At 44.0% G+C, this 20775-nt stretch overlaps 1 protein-coding gene across 1 annotated transcript; it reads left to right on the top strand.

Moving 5' to 3' along the window:
* Nucleotides 1–1283: 1283 nt before the first annotated feature.
* Nucleotides 1284–20722, top strand: jmy (junction mediating and regulatory protein, p53 cofactor; the record flags this gene model as incomplete). The annotated part of the gene is made up of 10 exons (XM_079289105.1): nt 1284–2144; nt 6893–7066; nt 13357–13507; nt 13997–14160; nt 14973–15138; nt 15573–15760; nt 15850–15927; nt 16126–16212; nt 16307–16772; nt 17095–20722. The coding sequence occupies 10 exons, from the start codon at nt 1284–1286 to the stop codon at nt 17403–17405; spliced, it is 2646 nt and encodes an 881-aa protein (XP_079145231.1). The 3' UTR covers nt 17406–20722.
* Nucleotides 20723–20775: the final 53 nt, after the last annotated feature.

Genomic DNA, 20775 nt, shown 5'->3' on the forward strand with positions numbered 1-20775 from the left:
TTTTAACATTAAAGTATATTATTTACTCAAAATATTAAACACTCAATTATTCACTGTTGCCTTTATAGATTACAATTGTACAGTCGTGTGCACATTTTTTATTATGTACATCATCGGTCAATGTCAAATATAGATCTTACACACTTTAAATATAGTAAGCCTATACAAACATCTTTACGTGTACATCATGTACATAGTCATCCAACCCATGTATATCCATTTAGTATTTATTAATTTGTAGTATTTGTATTGTTTACAATTTACAGACATTTTATTTCATGAATATATTCATACATACACCGAGTCCTGTCTATTCTTTATATAAATATATGTACACTAGGGGTACTTTGGAGATTCATGTTTATATTTTAAAAATCGAATCAACCAATAATTGATATGTTAAAGATGGAAATAAGACTTCATTGATCCCTTGGTGAAAGTCACAAGCTACCTGGTAGTATATCAAGTGAAATCTAAGCCACACCTTTACCAGATGCAATATTAAAATAATGTTCACATTAATGCATACTAAATATAATTCAGTAACATAATATATACATATATATGTCTTTTACTTTTTGTAAGATATATAGAAACAGCAGTTTTGAGCAAAAAAAGAGAAACAGCAAAGAAAATACTTTTATATCACATAATTACAATATTAAATGCACATTCTAAAAATTATACTGTAAAGTAGAATTTTGTGCAAATACATTTAACTGGGAGCAGATTATTTCTGGGTGCTGGCATTTCCTAATCTCATCATGGAGCGCGAACGCATCATTGTGGGGGGGGGGGGGGGGGGTGCACCAGTTAAATCCCTCCCCGGATTTGACAACACGCACCTTTGACTGCTTGTAAACAGAAGCGCACACACATAAAGAGAGCTCGAGCGCTCCGCGCGACCGCATTGTCTGCTCGCGGACAAAGAGCGACACACACACACATACAACAGTCAGCGTTTTTTATCACAGCTGAGCGCGAGGCCAGGTGTCAACGATGACAACAACCGACATTATGGAGCAGACTTTCCACCGTCGTGTCCGAGCGCGTGAACGTCTTTAATGTCTGGATCCCAAATCCGACCGACGACGTTCGCTGCGTCTTCTCCAGCTCGCGCGCAGCTGGCAACGGGTAAACAAAGCCGGACCTTCTTTGTCTCGCCTCTTAATTTAGCTCGTCGGTCGATCCGCTTCACCTGCACCACATCTTAGTTTAGCAGTAGCCGTTAGCGTCGACGTCAGATTCTGCATTCATCTTTTTTTCTTAACTGGCTGGATGAGATGTCATTCACGATGGAGGATAACTTGGAGTCCGAGTGGGTGTCCGTGCGACCGAGAGTCTTCGACGAAAAAGAGAGGCACAAATTTAGCTTCATCGTGGCCTGGAACGTGGTCGAGGCAAAGTTCGCCATAACCTGCCACAACAGGACCGTCCAGAGACGGACTACTTTTCTCCTCCTCGATGAGGCTTTACGCGTTACGCATCCTCCGCGCGGTGCCTCCGCCGTGGCGGAACAACACACGAAAAGTAATAAAGATGAAGTCTGCCAAGCGGGTAAAGTTAGACCGCACTCGGAGTCCACAACAAAGACTATTATTGGGGACAAAGACACTTTAAAACCCGGTGGTTCAAAAACGCCCGAGTGCGTCAGCCCCACGTTAGCGTCGTGGGACATCGTGACACCCAAAGTGATAGATATCGAGATATTGGACCACGTGGAGGTCCCGGTCTCTCCGGATGATGCAGACTCAGACGACGGTGACTGTGACGTCAGCGGCCGCGAGGACTTCAGCTGGGCCGGTCTGTTCTCCTTCCAGGACCTGCGGGCCGCTCACCTGCAGCTGTGCGCAGTCAACTCGGACTTGGAGCCGTGTTTGCCCTCCTTTCCCGAGGAGCAGTCCGGCGTGTGGTCGGTGCTGTTCGGCGCCCCGTCGGTGTCCCAGCGGGAGACGGACACGGCCCTGTGCTACCAGCTGCAGGTGTACCTGGGTCATGCGCTGGACACCTGCGGCTGGAAGATCCTCATGGAGGTGCTGTTCTCCGAGAGCGAGGACACGGAGGAGTACTACGAGAGCCTGAGCGAGCTGAGGCAGAAAGGCTACGAAGATGCTCTGGGGAGGGCCAAGAGAGGCATGCAAGAGGTGAATTAACTTGTGTTTTCATCGAGTTTGAATGAGATGTAGGTGTGATATATCTTTTGGTACTTGGTGTTTGTAAAAGCACATTTTTACAGCTTTAAAATCAGATGTAGATTACACCAGAAGGTATTTTTTAAGGACAACTGCAGCAAAAGAACATAAGTCTGTCCCCCATGGTCTGCCTATTCTCCTCCTCTTCCTTTTGTGATCTACCATCTGTTGCTGCACGTTCACAGGCCTTGTAATATGAGCTGGTCTGGCCAGACATCACACTCTAGTGGGCTGAACATTTTAATGGGAGTCTAATAGAATAAAAAAGAAAAGAATAGGAGAACAACTGGGGGTGGAGTTAGAGGAATGATGTGTCACCGGTCACAGCTGTTGGGATTGTTTAAGTCCAGGCTGCTGAAAAACGTGTTGGAAGATAACATATGTTCTCATGCATCCTTCAGTTTATCATAAACATTCATCATCAACACATAAAGGAACACTTCATCCTTCAGTTTATCACAAACATTCATCATCAACACATCAAGGAACACTTCATCCTTCAGTTTATCACAAACATTCATCATCAACACATAAAGGAACACTTCATCCTTCAGTTTATCACAAACATTCATCATCAACACATAAAGAAACACTTCATCCTTCAGTTTATCACAAACATTCATCATCAACACATAAAGGAACACTTCATCCTTCAGTTTATCACAAACATTCATCATCAACACATAAAGGAACACTTCATCCTTCAGTTTATCACAAACATTCAACATCAACACATCAAGGAACACTTCATCCTTCAGTTTATCACAAACATTCAACATCAACACATCAAGGAACACTTCATCCTTCAGTTTATCACAAACATTCATCATCAACACATAAAGAAACACTTCATCCTTCAGTTTATCACAAACATTCATCATCAACACATAAATGAACACTTCATCCTTCAGTTTATCACAAACATTCTTCAGCAACACATAAATGAACACTTCATCCTTCAGTTTATCACAAACATTCAACATCAACACATAAATGAACACTTCATCCTTCAGTTTATCACAAACATTCATCATCAACACATAAATGAACACTTCATCCTTCAGTTTATCACAAACATTCAACATCAACACATAAAGGAAACACTTCATCCTTCAGTTTATCACAAACATTCAACATCAACACATAAAGAAACACTTCATCCTTCAGTTTATCACAAACATTCAACATCAACACATAAAGGAACACTTCATCCTTCAGTTTATCACAAACATTCATCATCAACACATCAAGGAACACTTCATCCTTCAGTTTATCACAAACACAACATCAACACATAAAGGAACACTTCATCCTTCAGTTTATCACAAACACAACATCATCAACACATAAAGGAAACACTTCATCCTTCAGTTTATCACAAACATTCATCATCAACACATCAAGGAACACTTCATCCTTCAGTTTATCACAAACACAACATCAACACATAAAGGAACACTTCATCCTTCAGTTTATCACAAACACAACATCAACACATAAAGGAACACTTCATCCTTCAGTTTATCACAAACACAACATCAACACATAAAGGAACACTTCATCCTTCAGTTTATCACAAACACAACATCATCAACACATAAAGGAAACACTTCATCCTTCAGTTTATCATAAACATTCATCAACACATAAATGAAACGCTTCATCCTTCAGTTTATCACAAACATTCATCATCAACACATAAAGGAACACTTCATCCTTTAGTTTATCACAAACATTCAACATCAACACATAAAGGAACACTTCATCCTTCAGATTATCACAAACATTCATCATCAACACATAAAGGAACACTTCATCCTTTAGTTTATCACAAACATTCAACATCAACACATAAAGGAAACACTTCATCCTTCAGTTTATCACAAACAGTTTTGGACTGTTAGTTTGACAAAACGAGCAACTTAAAGACGTCAACATGGGCTCTGGGAAATAGTGACGATAATTACTATGTTCTGATATTTTTGGGGCTAAAACATTAGTCGATTTAATCTAGAAAACAACCGGCAGATTAATCAATAATGAGAAATAATTGTTAGTTGCAGACAACACAGAACGCAATGTCCTTGTATTGTGAGACAATCACACGTTTGAAGTGTATTTTTGTCTTATTTTGTCCCACTATAGAAGAACACATTAGAAACAGCCTCAAGATTAGCCTCTCTGAGACAACAGAGGGAGTATTTAGTATTTAGTACAGGAAAGGTTGAGTGCATCGCACGCGTTTCCGTTTTCCACTAAGTCCATTCTAAATGCATCTCGACTGAGGTTATTATTAGGTGATATAATCAACAGTGTGACCGCCACTGAAACGTCTGTAGTCTGGATTCAATGATATGATGTTCAGGAAGATGGAGAGACGATGACAGTTTCACCTTCAGTTAATATACCGTATACCTCATCACAACACCATGCAGACTTGGATTATAATATTATGTGATCAGGGAAAAGCACAAGGAGAGCGTTCGGTGTGTATGGAGCAGATGGAGGATCACTGTTGTGCGTTTTATCCGCCCTGTTGGTGCTGATAACTGGGTCAAATATGCACAAAGACCGTCCACAGATGTCGGCCATGTTTCTTGTCAATCGTTGACCGGGGACTTGTGGTTTTTCCTCATCTGAAGTCTGTTGTTAAACAGACGTCGGCTCGCCTACAGTCAACCAGACACATGGCAAGACAACAGATACGTTTGAATGGAGCCTCATTACACAGAAGTCTGAATATGTTCTCTGAGCGATGGATCAGCCTGCCGTGCTGTGGCTTTGTGGCACAACGTTTCAGCTTCAGTTTGTTTACATCGCACGATTCTCGTTGGGGTGTGCCGGCCGTTCTTTTATTCTGTGTAAACCACGAACACATTTATTTGTCTCTGAGCTGAAAGACGTAATATTGTGTGCGAGGTGCGCGTTACCTTTTTGACCCGGCGTCTGCTGGAACCGCGAGTCCTCTTGAGGAAGAGCTTTGAACACGGTGAAGATTTAACCCACTTTGTTCTGTCGGTCACAGCGCCGCAAAGAACTTTGCTATTGAGTTTCGTAAGATAACAGTGATTCCCCTTTTGGAATTCATGTCTCCAAAATAGCATTCGGTTCATTCAGAGAGCCATTGAACAGAGTGTCTGCTTCTTCCTGTGAGATACTTCAATTACAAGTCCCCCAGCTAGACCGAGCACATCTAGTGCAGATGAACTGGAAGAGCTGGTCCTGATGACGGGGCTCAAGTGTCTGTACTGCAGCTCATATCACGGCTTTAATTACGTACTCTGTGTACACGACCATGTGTCGTATAATGAAGTCTTTTAAATAAGTACATTTAGTGTTGCACTCACCGCTGTAGCTCAGACACTTTTTAATTACAGTTTGCTTGGAAACATTCATTTTGATGCCAGAACTGGAAGTAGAAGGAAGTAGTCAAATAAAATCCAGATTTTTTAAATTTGTACCTGTCAAAGTTTCACCTGAATAAATTGTAAGACTTCATAGTTTTGCGGAGCTCGTGTCCAGGCAGGACTCTGCTCATTTAGCCCGGGGGGGGGGGGCTTCCTGGCGAGCGGCGACTGCAGAGGGGGGGGGTCGGCCGGTGGTTACCATGGTAACGCAGGCCCAAGGTAAACAGTGGCAGCAGTGTTTCCAGCTGAATCGCTCAGTGTGTCTCCTCAGCAGCCTGGAGTAAATGTAAGAGTCTCCATTCATATCCGTCGCTCCTCGCAGAGAGAAGAGCACTTCATCCAGCGCTCAGGACCAAATATTGGGCAGTGGCACATTTCAATGTTTATCTGAGGCGCAAGTGAAGGAGACGTATTGTGTCCCGTGTGAATCGCAGCTGTGCTGGTCTCTTCAGAGCCGGGACGTGGATTGTGTTTGTGTGTACGATAGCGGCTCTGATAGCGGCTATCTCAGGAACAATGAGCGGTCTGTGGAGAGCAGGACATATGGTACCAATCAGCAACAGTTGGGGCCAATTTCTTCTCATTGTGCTCCACTCAGGCAATATAATGGTGTCATTACAGACCACACACACACACACACACACACAAAGACTCTCCTCCTCTGATCTCTCACTTTCATGGGTTTGGTTTGTTTACTTTGGTTTAGGACTCATTGTAGTCATGAAGTAGATGCACTACACAATCAAATCCACTTATTATCGAAGCCAGCATCACTCTTCTTCATAAGTAACCCTATTAAATAGGCTCCTGTGTTGGTCATCTGACAATGTTTGCTGGTAATATGTCAAAAGTCTTTAATTTTCCTCAATGTTTTAAGGACAATTCTGCTGATCGACATTTTAGAACCTGGAGCCAGTGAACTTTTGGCATTTTCCTTTTAAAGAAACGCTGAAACAAGGAATTGATTATCTTAAAACAGTCTTGTTGTTTGAGGACATTGTTTAGCCTAAACATGTCTATATTTGGGCCTCTTTTCTTTATCTTTTCTGGATATACGTCTTCAGTAGGAGCCAAAAGCCGCAGTCAGAGCAGGGCAGTCAGAGGGTATTAATAGAAAGACGAACACATCGCTGGTTTTGGTCTTTTCATGGGATTTGTTGACGATATGAAAATGATAAAACACCACCGGCCTTTAACGTTAACATTCAAGTGGAACATGCGGTGGATCTCTGCTGCCATTTCCCCGCCACATCTTTCCATCTCTATATCTTTTTCTTCTTTGTTTTGTCCCAGGTGTTGGACAAACACAGAGCCACGGACAGCATGCTGGAGCTGCTGCAGGTGTACCCCGAGGAGGACGAGGCGTACGGAGAGCTGCTGGAGGCCACGACTCAGCTCTACCACTACCTGCTGCAGCCTTTCAGGGACATGAGGGAGCTGGCAATGTTGCGCAGACAGCAGATTAAGGTAATGCACACACACACACACACACGGATACAAATGCCATCTGTTTTGGGGGCTTGATTTAAGCTGTAGTTGGCGAGCTGGTCTGTCCCGGAGCACACTACGACTGCCTCTCTGCTACATTCTACTCCACCAGCTACAGTGTTATTCTGGTGGTTTTAAAAGCAATGGTTAGTGCTGGTAATGTCCTCCACTGAGCCTCCTAAGCCCACAGCGATGACATTAGTTTCCGAGGATATGTGTGATGATGATGATGAAGACGTTGTAGTAGCCGGTCCGTAGCTTTGCCTGTGTGGAGGGCAGAGGATCAGCCAGAGAGGCTTAACGACCAGCACGAGTATTATCACAGCAGCCACTAAACCGCTCGGTAATTCTGCAGCCTCGGCACACTCCTTCTCCTCTCACAGCTTGTGTTGTTTCTCTTCATTAGTTGTTTCTCTTCATTAGAGGTTTTAAAACCCGCAGGTTCGTCTCCGCTGTCTCACAGAGCTCCCTTCAGTCTTAACACTCGCACTCATTCAGCCCTGCAGGAATACGTTGCAGACATTTCAATCATTGATGCACAAATGCATGTGATGGCATTGAAATGCAACAGCAGAATCAGCTACCGTCCTCTGACGAAACACTTCACTGCTGCTAGCATTAGCTGTGGGCGTTTTAATGTATGCCTTGTGTTATCGTAGGTCTTCCTAAAACATGTCCCAATATATGATTAACCACCTGAGAACAGATTTGTTTCCACTGAAAGACACCGTACGTTACTCTTTGAACAGGACAGTGATTTCAGACTCACCCTGCACTCCCTCAGACACTAAGTATGTTTCATTTCATCAAATTACTACCAAACTATTGCTGGATTACTTTGATACTGAAGAAAAGATAAAGTTCTGCGGTCTTAAGTGTGACTCCTGAGCAGATTTATGGATGTTAATTTGCGATGCACATCAGAAAGACACACACACACACGCGTGTCATGCCTGCGTGCTCTGATTTGACTGAGTTATGCCTCCGTGGAGCAGCACTATGCCGACTCTGATAGCAGGAATCTGTGCTTTAATCGCCTCCATGAGCTGCAGATCTGACATTAGAATTTCTTAACCGATTTATGCACGTCAGAAATGAAGCGGAGATCACTCTGTGTGTTCACTCGACTCAGTTAGGACTAAACCACTTCCTGTTGTTGTCAGACAGCTGTCCCTCTCACATCACGCAGTACCTTCACCTCACGTCTCTGCCGCACAGTTTGAGCTCCATAGTGAGCAGTAGAAACACAGATTCAGGACGTGGATCTTCATCATTCTGCGTCGTCACTTACAGGTGATGACGTCAGCAGAAAGTAACGTACATGTTGTTTTTCGTTGCGTTTACTTCAAGTGACCCCGCTGTGTCCAGGTGTGTCCGTTCAATGCGGAGTCCAAGAACAAACACACAACGGAGGAGAAAGTCAGTGGTGGCGCGGCAACGATAACAAGCTACTCTCACAGCGCGAGAATAACACCAGCACAACGTCGGACTTTGATGTGGCGTTTAAAAGAATTGTGTGTGTGGTAGTATGATGGTATTTGGGTTCTTGGGCGGGTGCTGCTCTAAATTAAGCATTTCTTCTTCAAGGATCAGTCTGGTTACTGTCAACAACATGAAGAAACTCTCAAAACATCAGTGACTGCATCTACTAAGAAGTAGTGTGTCAAAGATGTGCCATTGTGGTGAACAGGTTATTAAAAACAATAATCAAAGTCAATGAGCCTCACTGTTGCACAGCGTGACATGTTCCTTGAACACACACTTTGGTGTATTTACGTTGCCACAAATACTCACTAGAGCTCCACATGTAGATTAATCCGCCGCTGAAAATAGTCCTCGACAAATGCACTATTTCCTCCTTTTTGAGTGAAAAAGGATTAAAAACTGCAGCGACCAGCTGTTTTGTAGATTTATTTATCCTTTTGTAAGAATGAAACAGTTTGTGACCCGTTTAGAGACGGACTAACTCGTCTTTGGTGTTTGCTGACAATAAAAACAATGCATCTTCAAATTGCTTGTTTTGTGCGACCAAAAATCTTCAATTTACCGACAAAGAAGACAAAAAAAAAAGGGATTTCCCTCGACCAAATAAATTCTTTGTCGACTAATCGATTAGTTGATGTCATCGACAAATCTATAAAACTGAGTTTCTCCACAAAGAATCGCACAGAAGCGTCTCTTTGAATCTTGTTTTCACCAGAGATGTGCTCAGAAACGAGTCATTTAGCATGAAAAAGCTCAAATCTATACGATATAATGTCAAAGTGGTCCGTAATGTCAAACCTTCCTAGAGATCCAGCTTCTTTCTCTGGACACGTGATTGTTAAAGAAGTGGACGGAGCATCCGATGAAAGATATATATCCTTGGAGTTGCATTATGGGAACTGTAGTTGTGCAGAATTTTGGGAGCGTGGCACATGGAGGCTGAAAGTCAGGTGTGTCTTACACGGAGCTAAATCTCGTTGACCTGAAGCCTTGAGGTGTACACGCCCCTCGTTTCGGACTCACTTTACGGAGACTCCGAACTCTCCGCGGTGGAAAAGTTTCCCGGCTCCACCAGCTGCTCCCCTCGGGGCGATCCAACGGCTGAAAACAAAGCTGCATGCAAATGAGTCCTCGATGCCGGCGGAGGCGGTTGGTTTCTCCTAAAGGGATCGTGGAGAGCCTCTGTGCTTATTGTGACTGTCATTTACATACAGTTTGCATCCTGCTACGCTGATTGATGGAGGGGCAGGCCGCCAATGACTTGAATACACGTGGCAACGGACGTTAGAAAGCCGACAGTGAACTCGACTGTGGAGGAGACGTTTTACAGGTTAGGGGTGATGAAGGGTTTGTTAGCCGTGAAGTTGTATTCATCTACAGGTTGAGTTTCACAGTGAATCGGTGCGATAACTAACTATTATTTAAATCTTCGAGCGATCTCTTATTTTCCCAATTCATCGTATGATCTGTAAAAGGTCAGAAAATAGTGAAAGATGCTCATCGCAATCTTTTATATTCTTGATTTATACACATAAAACCCAAAGTTACTGTTTATGATCACATAAACCGTCACACATCATTGTAATATTGTGGTGTTTTATTTGCTTTATTGCTGTCCTGGTTCCAACATGTACATCACTTTGTTTTGATAAGAGAAGTGCTGAAAAGATTATTATTATTATTATTATTATTATTATAATAACATACAAGGAAAAAGCAGTGAATCCTCACAAATGAGAAGCTGAAACTTGAGATTGTTGCTTTAAAAACGAATCGATGATTAAAACAGTTGCAGGTTATTGAACTCTGTCTCCTCTCTGAGCTCGTTGGCTTCACTGAGTCAGAGAGAGGACGAGCAGCCGTGAATGAATGAGTGAATCACAACAAAGGGTGTGGAGTATTTTAGGTGAAGGGAGCGCTGCTGTGTGTCTGTGTTGTGTGTTTTGGGGGTGGTGCCGGGTCGGTGTCCGGTTGCCTGGCGGGTCAGAGGTCAGCCATGAATTAAGAATGAGGTTCCTCTGTAACGCGTCTGAGAGACGTCTGTACCGCAGTGAGCTCCAGTTACTGACGTACTGTGACATGGCGACGGGTGTCTACTCCTCCGGCTGTCAAACTTTACTCACGTCTGTAAATACCACGTTCAGTAAAACGTGTTCCTGAATGTTCTTAGTCAAATACATCATGTCTCACAGAAACACCTCTCTGGTTATTGATTTAATCAAATGATTTCCTTGAATAATGAAACATGCTTGTCACAGTTTTTTAAAGCCAAAGCTGACTTCTTTAAATGTCTTGTTTTGTGCGACTAACTGTTAAAAAAACCCCAAACTATTCAGTTTACAAGTAGACTGCGTATGAATCTGTATTTTAATGTGTGAAGTTAAATGACAGCAGATAAAACGGACTGAATCCAGACATCTGTAATCATGAGTACAAAGGTTTCATGAGGGAGAGGTAAGAAGGATCCAGATGTTTACATGAATCCCTGGCGATAACTTTCTCAACACATCCCATGAAAAGACGAAACGTGTCAAAACGTCCCACTGAACAATCTCACAAATGTATAGTTTCATTTCTTCAAAAGAATCACAAAAGCTTTTAGCGAACGTCACTTAAACTTGGACAACGCGGTGCATTTGTTGGGGACTACTTTCAGCGGCGGATTAATCCTCGTGAGTATTTCATGCAGCAGGACGGTGAATGTGGGACTGAGTCAAAACAAGCCACCGCGTGTGTTCATGTTAATGAAGGAACATGTCAGTCAGAGCAACCGCGAGGCTCATTGATGTGTGTTTAATCACTTCTGGACAACAATAGAACTCTGCGGCACAGCTGGATGAGATGTATCGGCCTCTGGATACACAGACGCATTGTTTTCTTCTGACTTATCATGAGCCATCATGCAAACCTTTATGTGGAGCTCACGGGTGTTATGTCCATCCAGATGCCTGATAATCACTGCCTACTAGCGTCTCTCACTGTTTTAACCCGACGAGATGAAGCTCCACCGTGACCGTATCCACGCTGTGAACCCGGCACGGCGGATCTGACCTCGCGTCTATTTTCAGAGAGTTTGAGAGGTCGTCTGTGTTTTGTCACAGCTGTCGACCACCAACAGGCGTTGAAGGAAGTCACTCACGGTGGCATCTTCCCCCGTCGCGTCCTGTCTGGTTTTAGTTGTACACAAGTTGGGAGCTGACTTAAATACAAGGTGTTAAAGTGCTACTTAATTATGTCGTTTGTTTACTGGTATTCACAGACGGCTCTCTCTCGCTCTCGCTATGCATCCCCTTGTGCTGCAGCCTTTACATAAATCTACATTAAGTCAGTTCAGACTTGTGTGTAATGGTGATCGGGATGTGCAGGTCCGTAAAAGACCTAAATGAACTAAGTGCGGTTCAAGTAATTCTTATATCACAATCATGCGTTTGAATACGCTCCCGTACCTTCATTGTAAATAAACATGTCAACAACATGAAGTAAACAGCTGCTTTTAGTGTCTGTGTGACTGATCTGCCTTTTGTTGGTGTTAATGTTGGCGCCTGCTCTCCTCCGATGTGTTCTCGTGTTGGTGCTTTGGTTACTGTATGCTTTGTGTTAACGGACACCTGAACAATGAGCTCACTCACTGACTTGAGATCATATTTTCTTTCTCTTTTTCTTTTCTCGACTCGACTCATTCCCAACTTTCAGACTTTTTCTTTCTGGTCTCTGACGTAATCTCTCCTCCCGGTTTCACCCCAAAACCACTCCGCACATGCGCACTGTAAAAAGCACAGCGTGTGCTCGCGGACACACATCTGTTCTACATTGAGATATTAGTGTATGCCTTGACGTACACGAGGCTCTCTGAGGAAGTGAACCCGCTTGTGTACATTTTGTTCCATGTGGTCTTCTCTTGGAGGTGGGTTCAGGTCTCCACGTGGCACTGCTTCCCCCTGTTTCTCACTCTTTTGCCACATGGCCTGAGACGAGCTGTGAACAGTGAACTCTGGTTGACGTGATGTGATGTTGTGCCTCGTAACATGAACTCCTACCGAGGTGTGTTCGGCGTTTTCTCTTTCTGTTATCAGAGATTTGTTTTTGTCTTTATTTATTTATTTATTTATTGTCCCAGCAGGACACTGGGTTAGTGTCACATAAACATGCACGAGCAGTATCACCGCCATCTGCTGTCATGTGCTGGTATTACACTGAACACTGCGGTGAACGGTGTGTGCTGAACCAGAGGTTTTCAGGGGGAGACGTGAGGCAAAGATGCTGTGTGAGGAGGTTAGTTGTTTGTTCTGCTGCAGCTCATTAAAGCCCAGTTTCCTGTTTGTGTCATCATAGTACTCCTCCACAGAGTGATACCGGAGCACTCGGACATGATGCACAGTTGTAGGTGAAGTGTGACTTTCCGAGGCGAACATTTCAATGTGCGCCACAAATTAAGGTCCAGAAATCTGCTCAGAAGTCACAAGAAAAGACGACGCCCCCTTATAGCTGCAGAACGTCTCTCGGTGCTGGTATCGGTGCATGTCGAGCCAGTTATACAGACGATAAAAAGTCCACAGCGACCTCACTGAATCCATGACAACACTTCCTGTTTACATCCGCTTCAAAGTGTATTCTCCACCAAAGAATAGAATAATAATATGAGGGGAACAGAACCAACAATATCAACGTTTGTCACGTTGCAGTAAACGTGTATAGTGTGTGATAACGTTGGGGCAACGTGTCCGTACTCTCTGCACTGTGTTGTGTGTTGATGTTTAAGGGCCTGCTTTGACCCCCCCACACAGATCTCCCTGGAGACGGAGCGCCTGGGGCCCCGTCGAGTGGAGGGCCTGAGGAAGGAGGACGAGGAGTGGCAGAAGAAGGCTCACGCCGCCGTTCTGTCCATACAGGACCTGACTGTCAAGTTCTTTGAAACCACGACTCGGGCACAGAAAGGTGAGCGAGCGTGAAAGGAGGCTTTTCCTGTTTTTATGAAGAGTCTTTTGTCTTTGTTCTGCGTTTACTCCATGACAAAGTGCAGCTGACGCTCCACGTAGAGATGATTTAAAACCAGCAGACCCAGTCTCAGGTTTCCAACCTTGCATACCAAAGAGATGTCTACAAGTCCTCCAGAAGTATTTAAATCCTGAAACAATCTCAGCTATGAACCGCTCGGAAACACGTCAACATGTTTCTGTTTAGACGAGGAACAGGCTTCACTGACCTCCAGTTAAAGCACATGTGCACCAAACACTGCTTTGTTTTCCATGTAAGGGCTGAAACTAACAGTTGTGTTCTTTGATTCATCTGTGAATTACTCTCCGAGGAGTCGATTCCAGGCTCAGTTTGTAAGACGGTAGAAGATGGTGATGAAATATGACGGCGGCGTCTTCAAACAGTGCAGCTCTGGTCCATCTCTTGACAGCAGTGTTATACGTGTTGCAGCTTTGCACGAGCGGATGCGCGCCGACCAGAAGAAGTTTGGCAAGTCGGCGTCGGCGGTGGAGCGCATGGAGCGGCTGCAGTACTCCGTCTCCAAAGAGACCCTGCAGCTGATGAGGGCCAAGGAGATCTGCCTGGAGCAGAGGAAGCACGGCCTGAAGGAGGAGGTAAAGTCCACCGACGCTGCTCGCGAGAAGGTTCACCGCTGAGATCACGCTGTGTTCTCACAGCGAGTCTGTTCAGAAGCCACAATAACCAGGGATGGAAGAAGTACTCCAGATGGTAGCAGTACCACGGTGTACAAATACTCTGTAGAAGTCTTACTTAAGTAAAAGTATTGGCATCACATACTAAAAGTACTGGAAGTCCTTATTCTGCAGAGGGGCTCATAATATATATTATTTTACTGGATTATAATTATTGCTGCATTAATGTGTTCATCACTTTAATGTTGCAGCTACTTAATATACTGCTGGGTAGTTTAATCTGTAATTATACATCAATTTATTGATAATAATTTTATTAATAATCTGAATCTGCAAAGCAAGTACAAATGTTGGCAAATAAATGAGTAAAAAATACAATATTGGCTTCCAAAATGTAGTAAGTAGAAGTATAAATTATAACGTGTACCTCCAACTTGTACTTGAGTAAATGTACTCGACAGCAACAAGAGCGAGGGACACGAACACTTTGAGAAAGAAGTAAGAGAATGTCCGTGTTCGAAACATGAGCTCACGGCTCAGACATCCTGCTGTACAACAGTGGAAGTGACTCACTGGGAATGATTGCAGGGGTCACACGCGTACTGTACATGTGTACACGCATGAAGAAGTACCTGTTGTAGCTCAAAAAGGAACGCATGTTAAAAAACAAGTGCGCAGACGGGAAGTACTGCAGAGTCACCCGTCCTGTGGCGGACCCCCTCCGCTCTGTGGTTCAGGAGAGTAATGCAACAACCGTGCGTCTGCGTTTCTAGATGCAGAGTCTGCACGGCGGAGAGGACGCCATGCTGCGCCTGGACCAGCTGGAGGAGCTGTACTACGAGCTGCAGCTGCAGCTGTACGACATTCAGGCGGAGGTGCTGCGCTGTGAGGAGCTGCTGCTCACCGCTCAGCTGCAGAGTCTCCGCAGGCAAATGACCGGTGAGCATCTTTCAGGGCTGCAGTCCAGCTCCGTGGAACAAATGTGTCATTCAAATGTAAAACAGGCCATTCAGTACATACTCACCACAAATCTATGGCTTCCAAAATGTTTGTGTTGATGTTAAGAATAAATATTGGCCGATATGTGGTTATGTCACATTTTGTATTCGCTAAAAATGAGTCTCAAGACGCCTTACTTTCCCAATTCTGTCCGTCTTTGCAGTAAATATTAAGAGCCAAGACTGATCTTTGTTGAGTGAGGTAATTACATTAATTCATGAGGGACCATTAAAACACAATAAAGGAATACTTCACAGTTAAGGCTTTGATTCTGCTGCATGAGTTGTGAGAGTCTGTTCAGAGATGTGCTTTAAGAACCTGATGAAGCAGTTTTATACCTGCGTTTGGTTGAATCCCTTCTGATGTTGTACCAGAGCGACAGGACGAGGTCGTTTACTACGACGCCTTTGAGAGTCCCGACGCCATGAAGGGCGGCGAGGACCCGGCGACCCCGCCGCCCCTCAGAGAAGAAGAGATCAGCATCCTGCAGCAGAGGACGAGGCAGCTCGAGGCCCGCCGGGGCCGCATCACCGCCAAGAAGGTCTACCTCAAAAACAAGAAGGTAAGCGCCGACGATGAAGATGTCTCTGTGGAAGTGTGTCAGAACAGCTGCACGGGTCAGTTTATCTCCTTTTTGTTTTTCTTCAACAGGAAATCTGCATCGTCAATCACAACCAAAAGATTCAACAGCGACAAGGCAGCCATGTGTCCCTACAGACCCTGCAACAGGTAAGACACCACTGTGTGCAATTCATAAGCATTTTGGCTGAATTTGAGCTCCCTCTGGTGTGTTTGTCCAGGGCTTTTATTGTGAAAGGTAAGAACAGAAGTAGGGGAGAGCCTCCTTTGCAAGCGTTTAGTCCGAGTTGCATCGTTAGCGAACCACACTAAGAGACACCAAACAATCAAACTTGTTTCCCCGTAAAGGGAGGTGAAGACGACGAAGCCAAGAGCAACGCCAGAGTGAGTCAGGACAGGCAGAGGACTCTGGACCGACTTCGCAGCCTGAAGCAGGTGAGAAGCTCAGACGTCCACTGATGTCCAGCTCCTCCTGAAGAGCTCCTGCAACCTGTGACTGACCGCGGTGTGTCTGATCTTTTGTTACCAGCGTTATCCCGGCCAGGTGACCCTGAAGTCCAGCCGGCTGCGTCTGAGTCAGCCTCCCGGCCGGAGGAGGTCCGGCCAGCAGCACGGCACTCACTCGGCCAGCGTTCAGACCGACTGCATCTCCGATCTCCCAGAACTCTCTGCTCCTCCTCCGCCTGACGCCTACAGCTGCGTCTCTCTGCCTACGGTTCAACTCGATAACCTCGACTCGTCGCCTCCTTTCCTCTCGCTGCCGCTGTCACTGGGTGCTCCTCCTCCTCCACCACCTCCTCCTCCCTCAGAGGACCAGCAGGGTGAGGGCAGGGAGGGTAACCCCAGCCCGGTGCGGCGTCTTGAATGCGAGTCTGAATCTTCGTCTCTGCCTCTGGCTCCGTTTTCCCCTCGCTTCTTTGACAGCAGTCAGCTGCAGACGGCGAGGAAGAAGCTGAAGAAGACGGCCTCGCTGGACTCGTCTCAGTGGAGTAGAGGTGAGGAGGGAAGTCTTTTATTGACGTGTGTCAGAACAAAGGAAAAGGTTCAAGTTTAATTACAGTAATAACTGCTTTATATAGAGAGGCGATCTCATCGTGAACATACCTTCTTCATGCATGCGTACATTCATTTCTTGCAGCTTTTCCAGGTTCAGGTTTTGTTATTTTCATGAATTACAACATTCGGAATTATTGTTAAAAAATTCTATCGTCCCCACTGGTTTTCCGTGATACTTTAAACAGGTGTTAAATTGCGTATTATCCCGTATTTAAACGTCTTTACCTTGTGCGTGAGGCTGACTTTGTGTGTTTCCCGCAGCGAGCTCCCCCATGGACGAGGTGCTGGCGTCCCTCAAACGCGGCTGTTTCCACCTGAGGAAGGCCGAGCTGCGGGTCCTGGCCCCGGACCCGGACGACGACGGCGACAACATCCTGGCTCAGATCCGGCAGGGCGTCCGGCTGAAGAAGGTGCGGACCCGGCCGGAGCAGCAGCGCCAACACAGGAGCTTCACCCACTCGGCCGACGCTCTCACCCGCAGCATCCACGAGGCCCTGAGGAGAATCAAAGAGGCCTCGCCGGATTCCGAGTCGGAGGACGAAGGCCTGCCGTGCACTGACTGGGAAAACTAGCTCTTGGAAGTTTTTATTTTGATGGATACGTGGAGCCAAAACGAAGAGGAAACCAGCGGACAAGCCGGGGTTAACTCACCTGGAGGTAGCTTGGTACAATTTGAACAAAAACACTTGATTTTCTTCTTTTTTATACATCAGAAAACCGCTCAGAAGTATGTCGTTGTTTTTTATTCATACTTCTGTGTGTCGTTTGTAAAGATGGACCACTAATCTTCTTATTTTTTAAGTCGTTGCCGTGGCGTCCTCGGCGAGGATACAACCTCTGACCTCTCATCATGTCGTCTACTTGTCAGAGTCGTACTGTAGCTTGCTGTGATGGGTTTGTTTTAGGAAGTGAGTATTTCGTTTTTTACGTTTCTCTCGCTTACATCGACACAGTAAGCGTTCACTGAACACGTGTGCTGTACACTTTTACATTGGCGACAACCATCTATACTGTATATTTCACTGCATAGAAACGTGTATGCAGAGGAGGATCATTCCCACCTTCCTTGCAGTAATCGTTTGACATTTTAGGAGATGGAGCTGCTGGCTGTAGCTTCATATACAGACAGTCTCAGCAAAATGGGCAAAGTGTATTTCCCCAAAAATGTCAAACTACTACTTTAATTTCATCATCCTAGTGGGAAGAATGTAAAAAACTGGCTTTGATTTGTGTACTTAGCAAATCAGTCATGCTAGTTTTTAGCATTTTCACTTTAAAAATGATAGGTATATTCTAAAAAAGCTTGCATATAGAGGTTTATGTGACTAAACAATGACATCATATTTTAGGGGAAGGACATCAAAGTCCATTTCAATCTCCGTCATCGGTTCTGGAAACAACAGGAAGTGCTGACACTGCTTTTAATGGTGCCAATTTGCCAAAAATGGGGCTCAAATTGGTTCCCACAGTGTGACTCACTGACTCCATGACATCGCACTTCCTGTTTACATCCCCCCCAAAGCATCATGGGAAATGTAATTCCAAAACCAAGAGCAGGTTTTCTAATAACAGGAGTGACAAAAAACCATAAATATCTACGTATTCGTGTTCGGAACTTTGAAAGTTTAACACGCTGTAGCTGACAAGTGAGCGCTTGTGTCCAAATAAAGCGTCTACCTGATTTACTGTTTACCCAACAACACAGGATCAGACCGTTAGAAGCTCAGCTGGTTCACAAACACCTGTAGTTTTTATCAGATGCATATTCATAACAAATTAAGTTGACTTGTGCATCCAAGGACGCCATTTTGACCGGGTCAGTATTTTGACTGTGTGTGTGTGTGTGTGTGTGTGTGTATGTACGATCGCCCCCCGTTATCATACATTTAATTACCGTTAAATCACAATTCAAGACCCAAAAACACACAAAAGAATATTTTTTTAATGGAGCTCTACTCTGCTGGAACAATTCTGCAGAATACAAAGTATTTAAACGATTGTTCTTGTGATTTCCCTAAAGCAGAAACTGAAATGATTCTCCGGTTGAAGCTCCTAAAATGTGATGATTTGCTGCTTTTATCTGTTTTACGTCACTTTCTGTTTATTGGGACAAAAGAAGCCATTTGAAAACGTCTCTTTGTGAGCATGTTTCACTATTTTAAAGACTCAGCGGTTAATCGATTACTTGAGAAAACAACCTGCAGATTCCCCCCCCCCTCTATTTATATACTTTAAACACACGTGTGTAACAAACTCCAGGATATCTGGTTCGGATACATGATGTAGAAGCTTCTCCTTGCAGCATGTTGAAGCCTGTCTGCAGGAACGAGCTGAAGTCTGAGGCTTCATCGCCCTCTGCTGGTCAACATTTACATCACATGTGATCGTTTTATTTATTTGTACTGTCATTTTATTAACCCGAGAGTCTTCTCTCCTTCCACTGCCTTCAAACATTCGTTTTCCAAGCTTGTTTACTTATGGAGTTGTGGTGTGTGTGTGTGTGTGTGTGTGTTTTATACCAGTCTTTATTATGTGTTAAACTGTGTCAAACCTGTCTTTAACTGAATCTCACCCGTACTCTCCTGTATTTAACAAGTAATGCACTGATGGTTACATTTAACAGGAATAGTTTGACTTTTGTTGGGGTGGAAATTCATCTTATTTCAGGCCGAGAGGTTGATGAGAAGGTTAGAAATACACTCGTGTCTGAGCTACAGCTAGCCGATGGTTAGCTTAGCTTAGCTTAAAGAGTGGAAACAGGGGGGAACTGCTAGCCTAGCTTTGTTGAAATGAGAAAAACCACCTACCAGCGTTGATTAACCTGTATTTTTTGTCTGTTTAACATGATAAAAGACGACTGAATGCTGTTAACCAGACCAATAAAATAGAAACAAGAGTTAACAGACTCTAAAAGAAGCTACCGTTGCTCTGTATTGGCCGGATGTATGAGTACATAAGCGTTTGCTAACAAAGAAAAGTGTTTAAATGAGTGTTGTGTTTAATTATAGTAAAAAATCGGACGCATAATACTCCATTAAACCACTAAACTGTAGTTTTACACTTTTGGTTTAAACACACGATATACCGTGTTCATTTGTGAGGTTTTGAGTCGTTAGCCGTTAGCTTTCGACAGAGCTAGGCTAGCTGTCCTCCCCCCCCCGTTTAAGCTAAGCTAATCGTCTTCACATTTCCCGCACAGACGTGCGACAGTGGCGTCAATAATCTCCTTAAAACTCTCGGCAAGGAAAACAAAAGGTGTCAAACTGTTCACTGTGAACATAATGGAGTTAAACAGCTGCCGTTTAAAGAGAGCAACTGTTGCTAAGTGTTAGAAAATCATCGTGACTCTTGAACATGTTGCATGCTGTGCGACGACATCGTGGCTCAAACTGTGCTTCTCTTCCATCCACGGAGATCTTTAATGATATTTAACATTTTTTACATCATGTGTAACAGTACAACTTGGCAGCAGATATTAGCTCAGTGGCAGTAACTCCATCACACTGCTCTTATTTTATATTTTAATTTGAGCTTCTTAAACCATCGTGCTTTTGACAAAAACCTGTTTTTTAAACGTGCAGAATACGACACTGGTTGAACCTTTTACGACCTTATGCATGTGACGAACCCATCACAACGTAAGTGCAATAATCAGAAGAAAAAATTCATTTTTATGAATTAAAATACTGTAATGAAATGTAAAATTATATCCGCATGCCTAAATGTATTGAAGTATTTATTGAAACTTCATATTTTAAAATGATTTTTAAAAGCATACAAATGTAAATGTACTTTATAAAGTTTTCCTTTTTGTTGCTCTTTTTGTTTCCTATCATGACATTCCTCTCCGCTTTCTATATCCTGATTATATTTCCCTTTCAAAATAAAATGAAGCACCAACATGTCTTAGAATACTCTCCGGTGTCTTATTTTAAACCCCAT

This window comes from Melanostigma gelatinosum, assembly GCF_949748355.1.
Source record: "Melanostigma gelatinosum genome assembly, chromosome: 18".
Lineage (NCBI taxonomy): Eukaryota > Metazoa > Chordata > Actinopteri > Perciformes > Zoarcidae > Melanostigma > Melanostigma gelatinosum.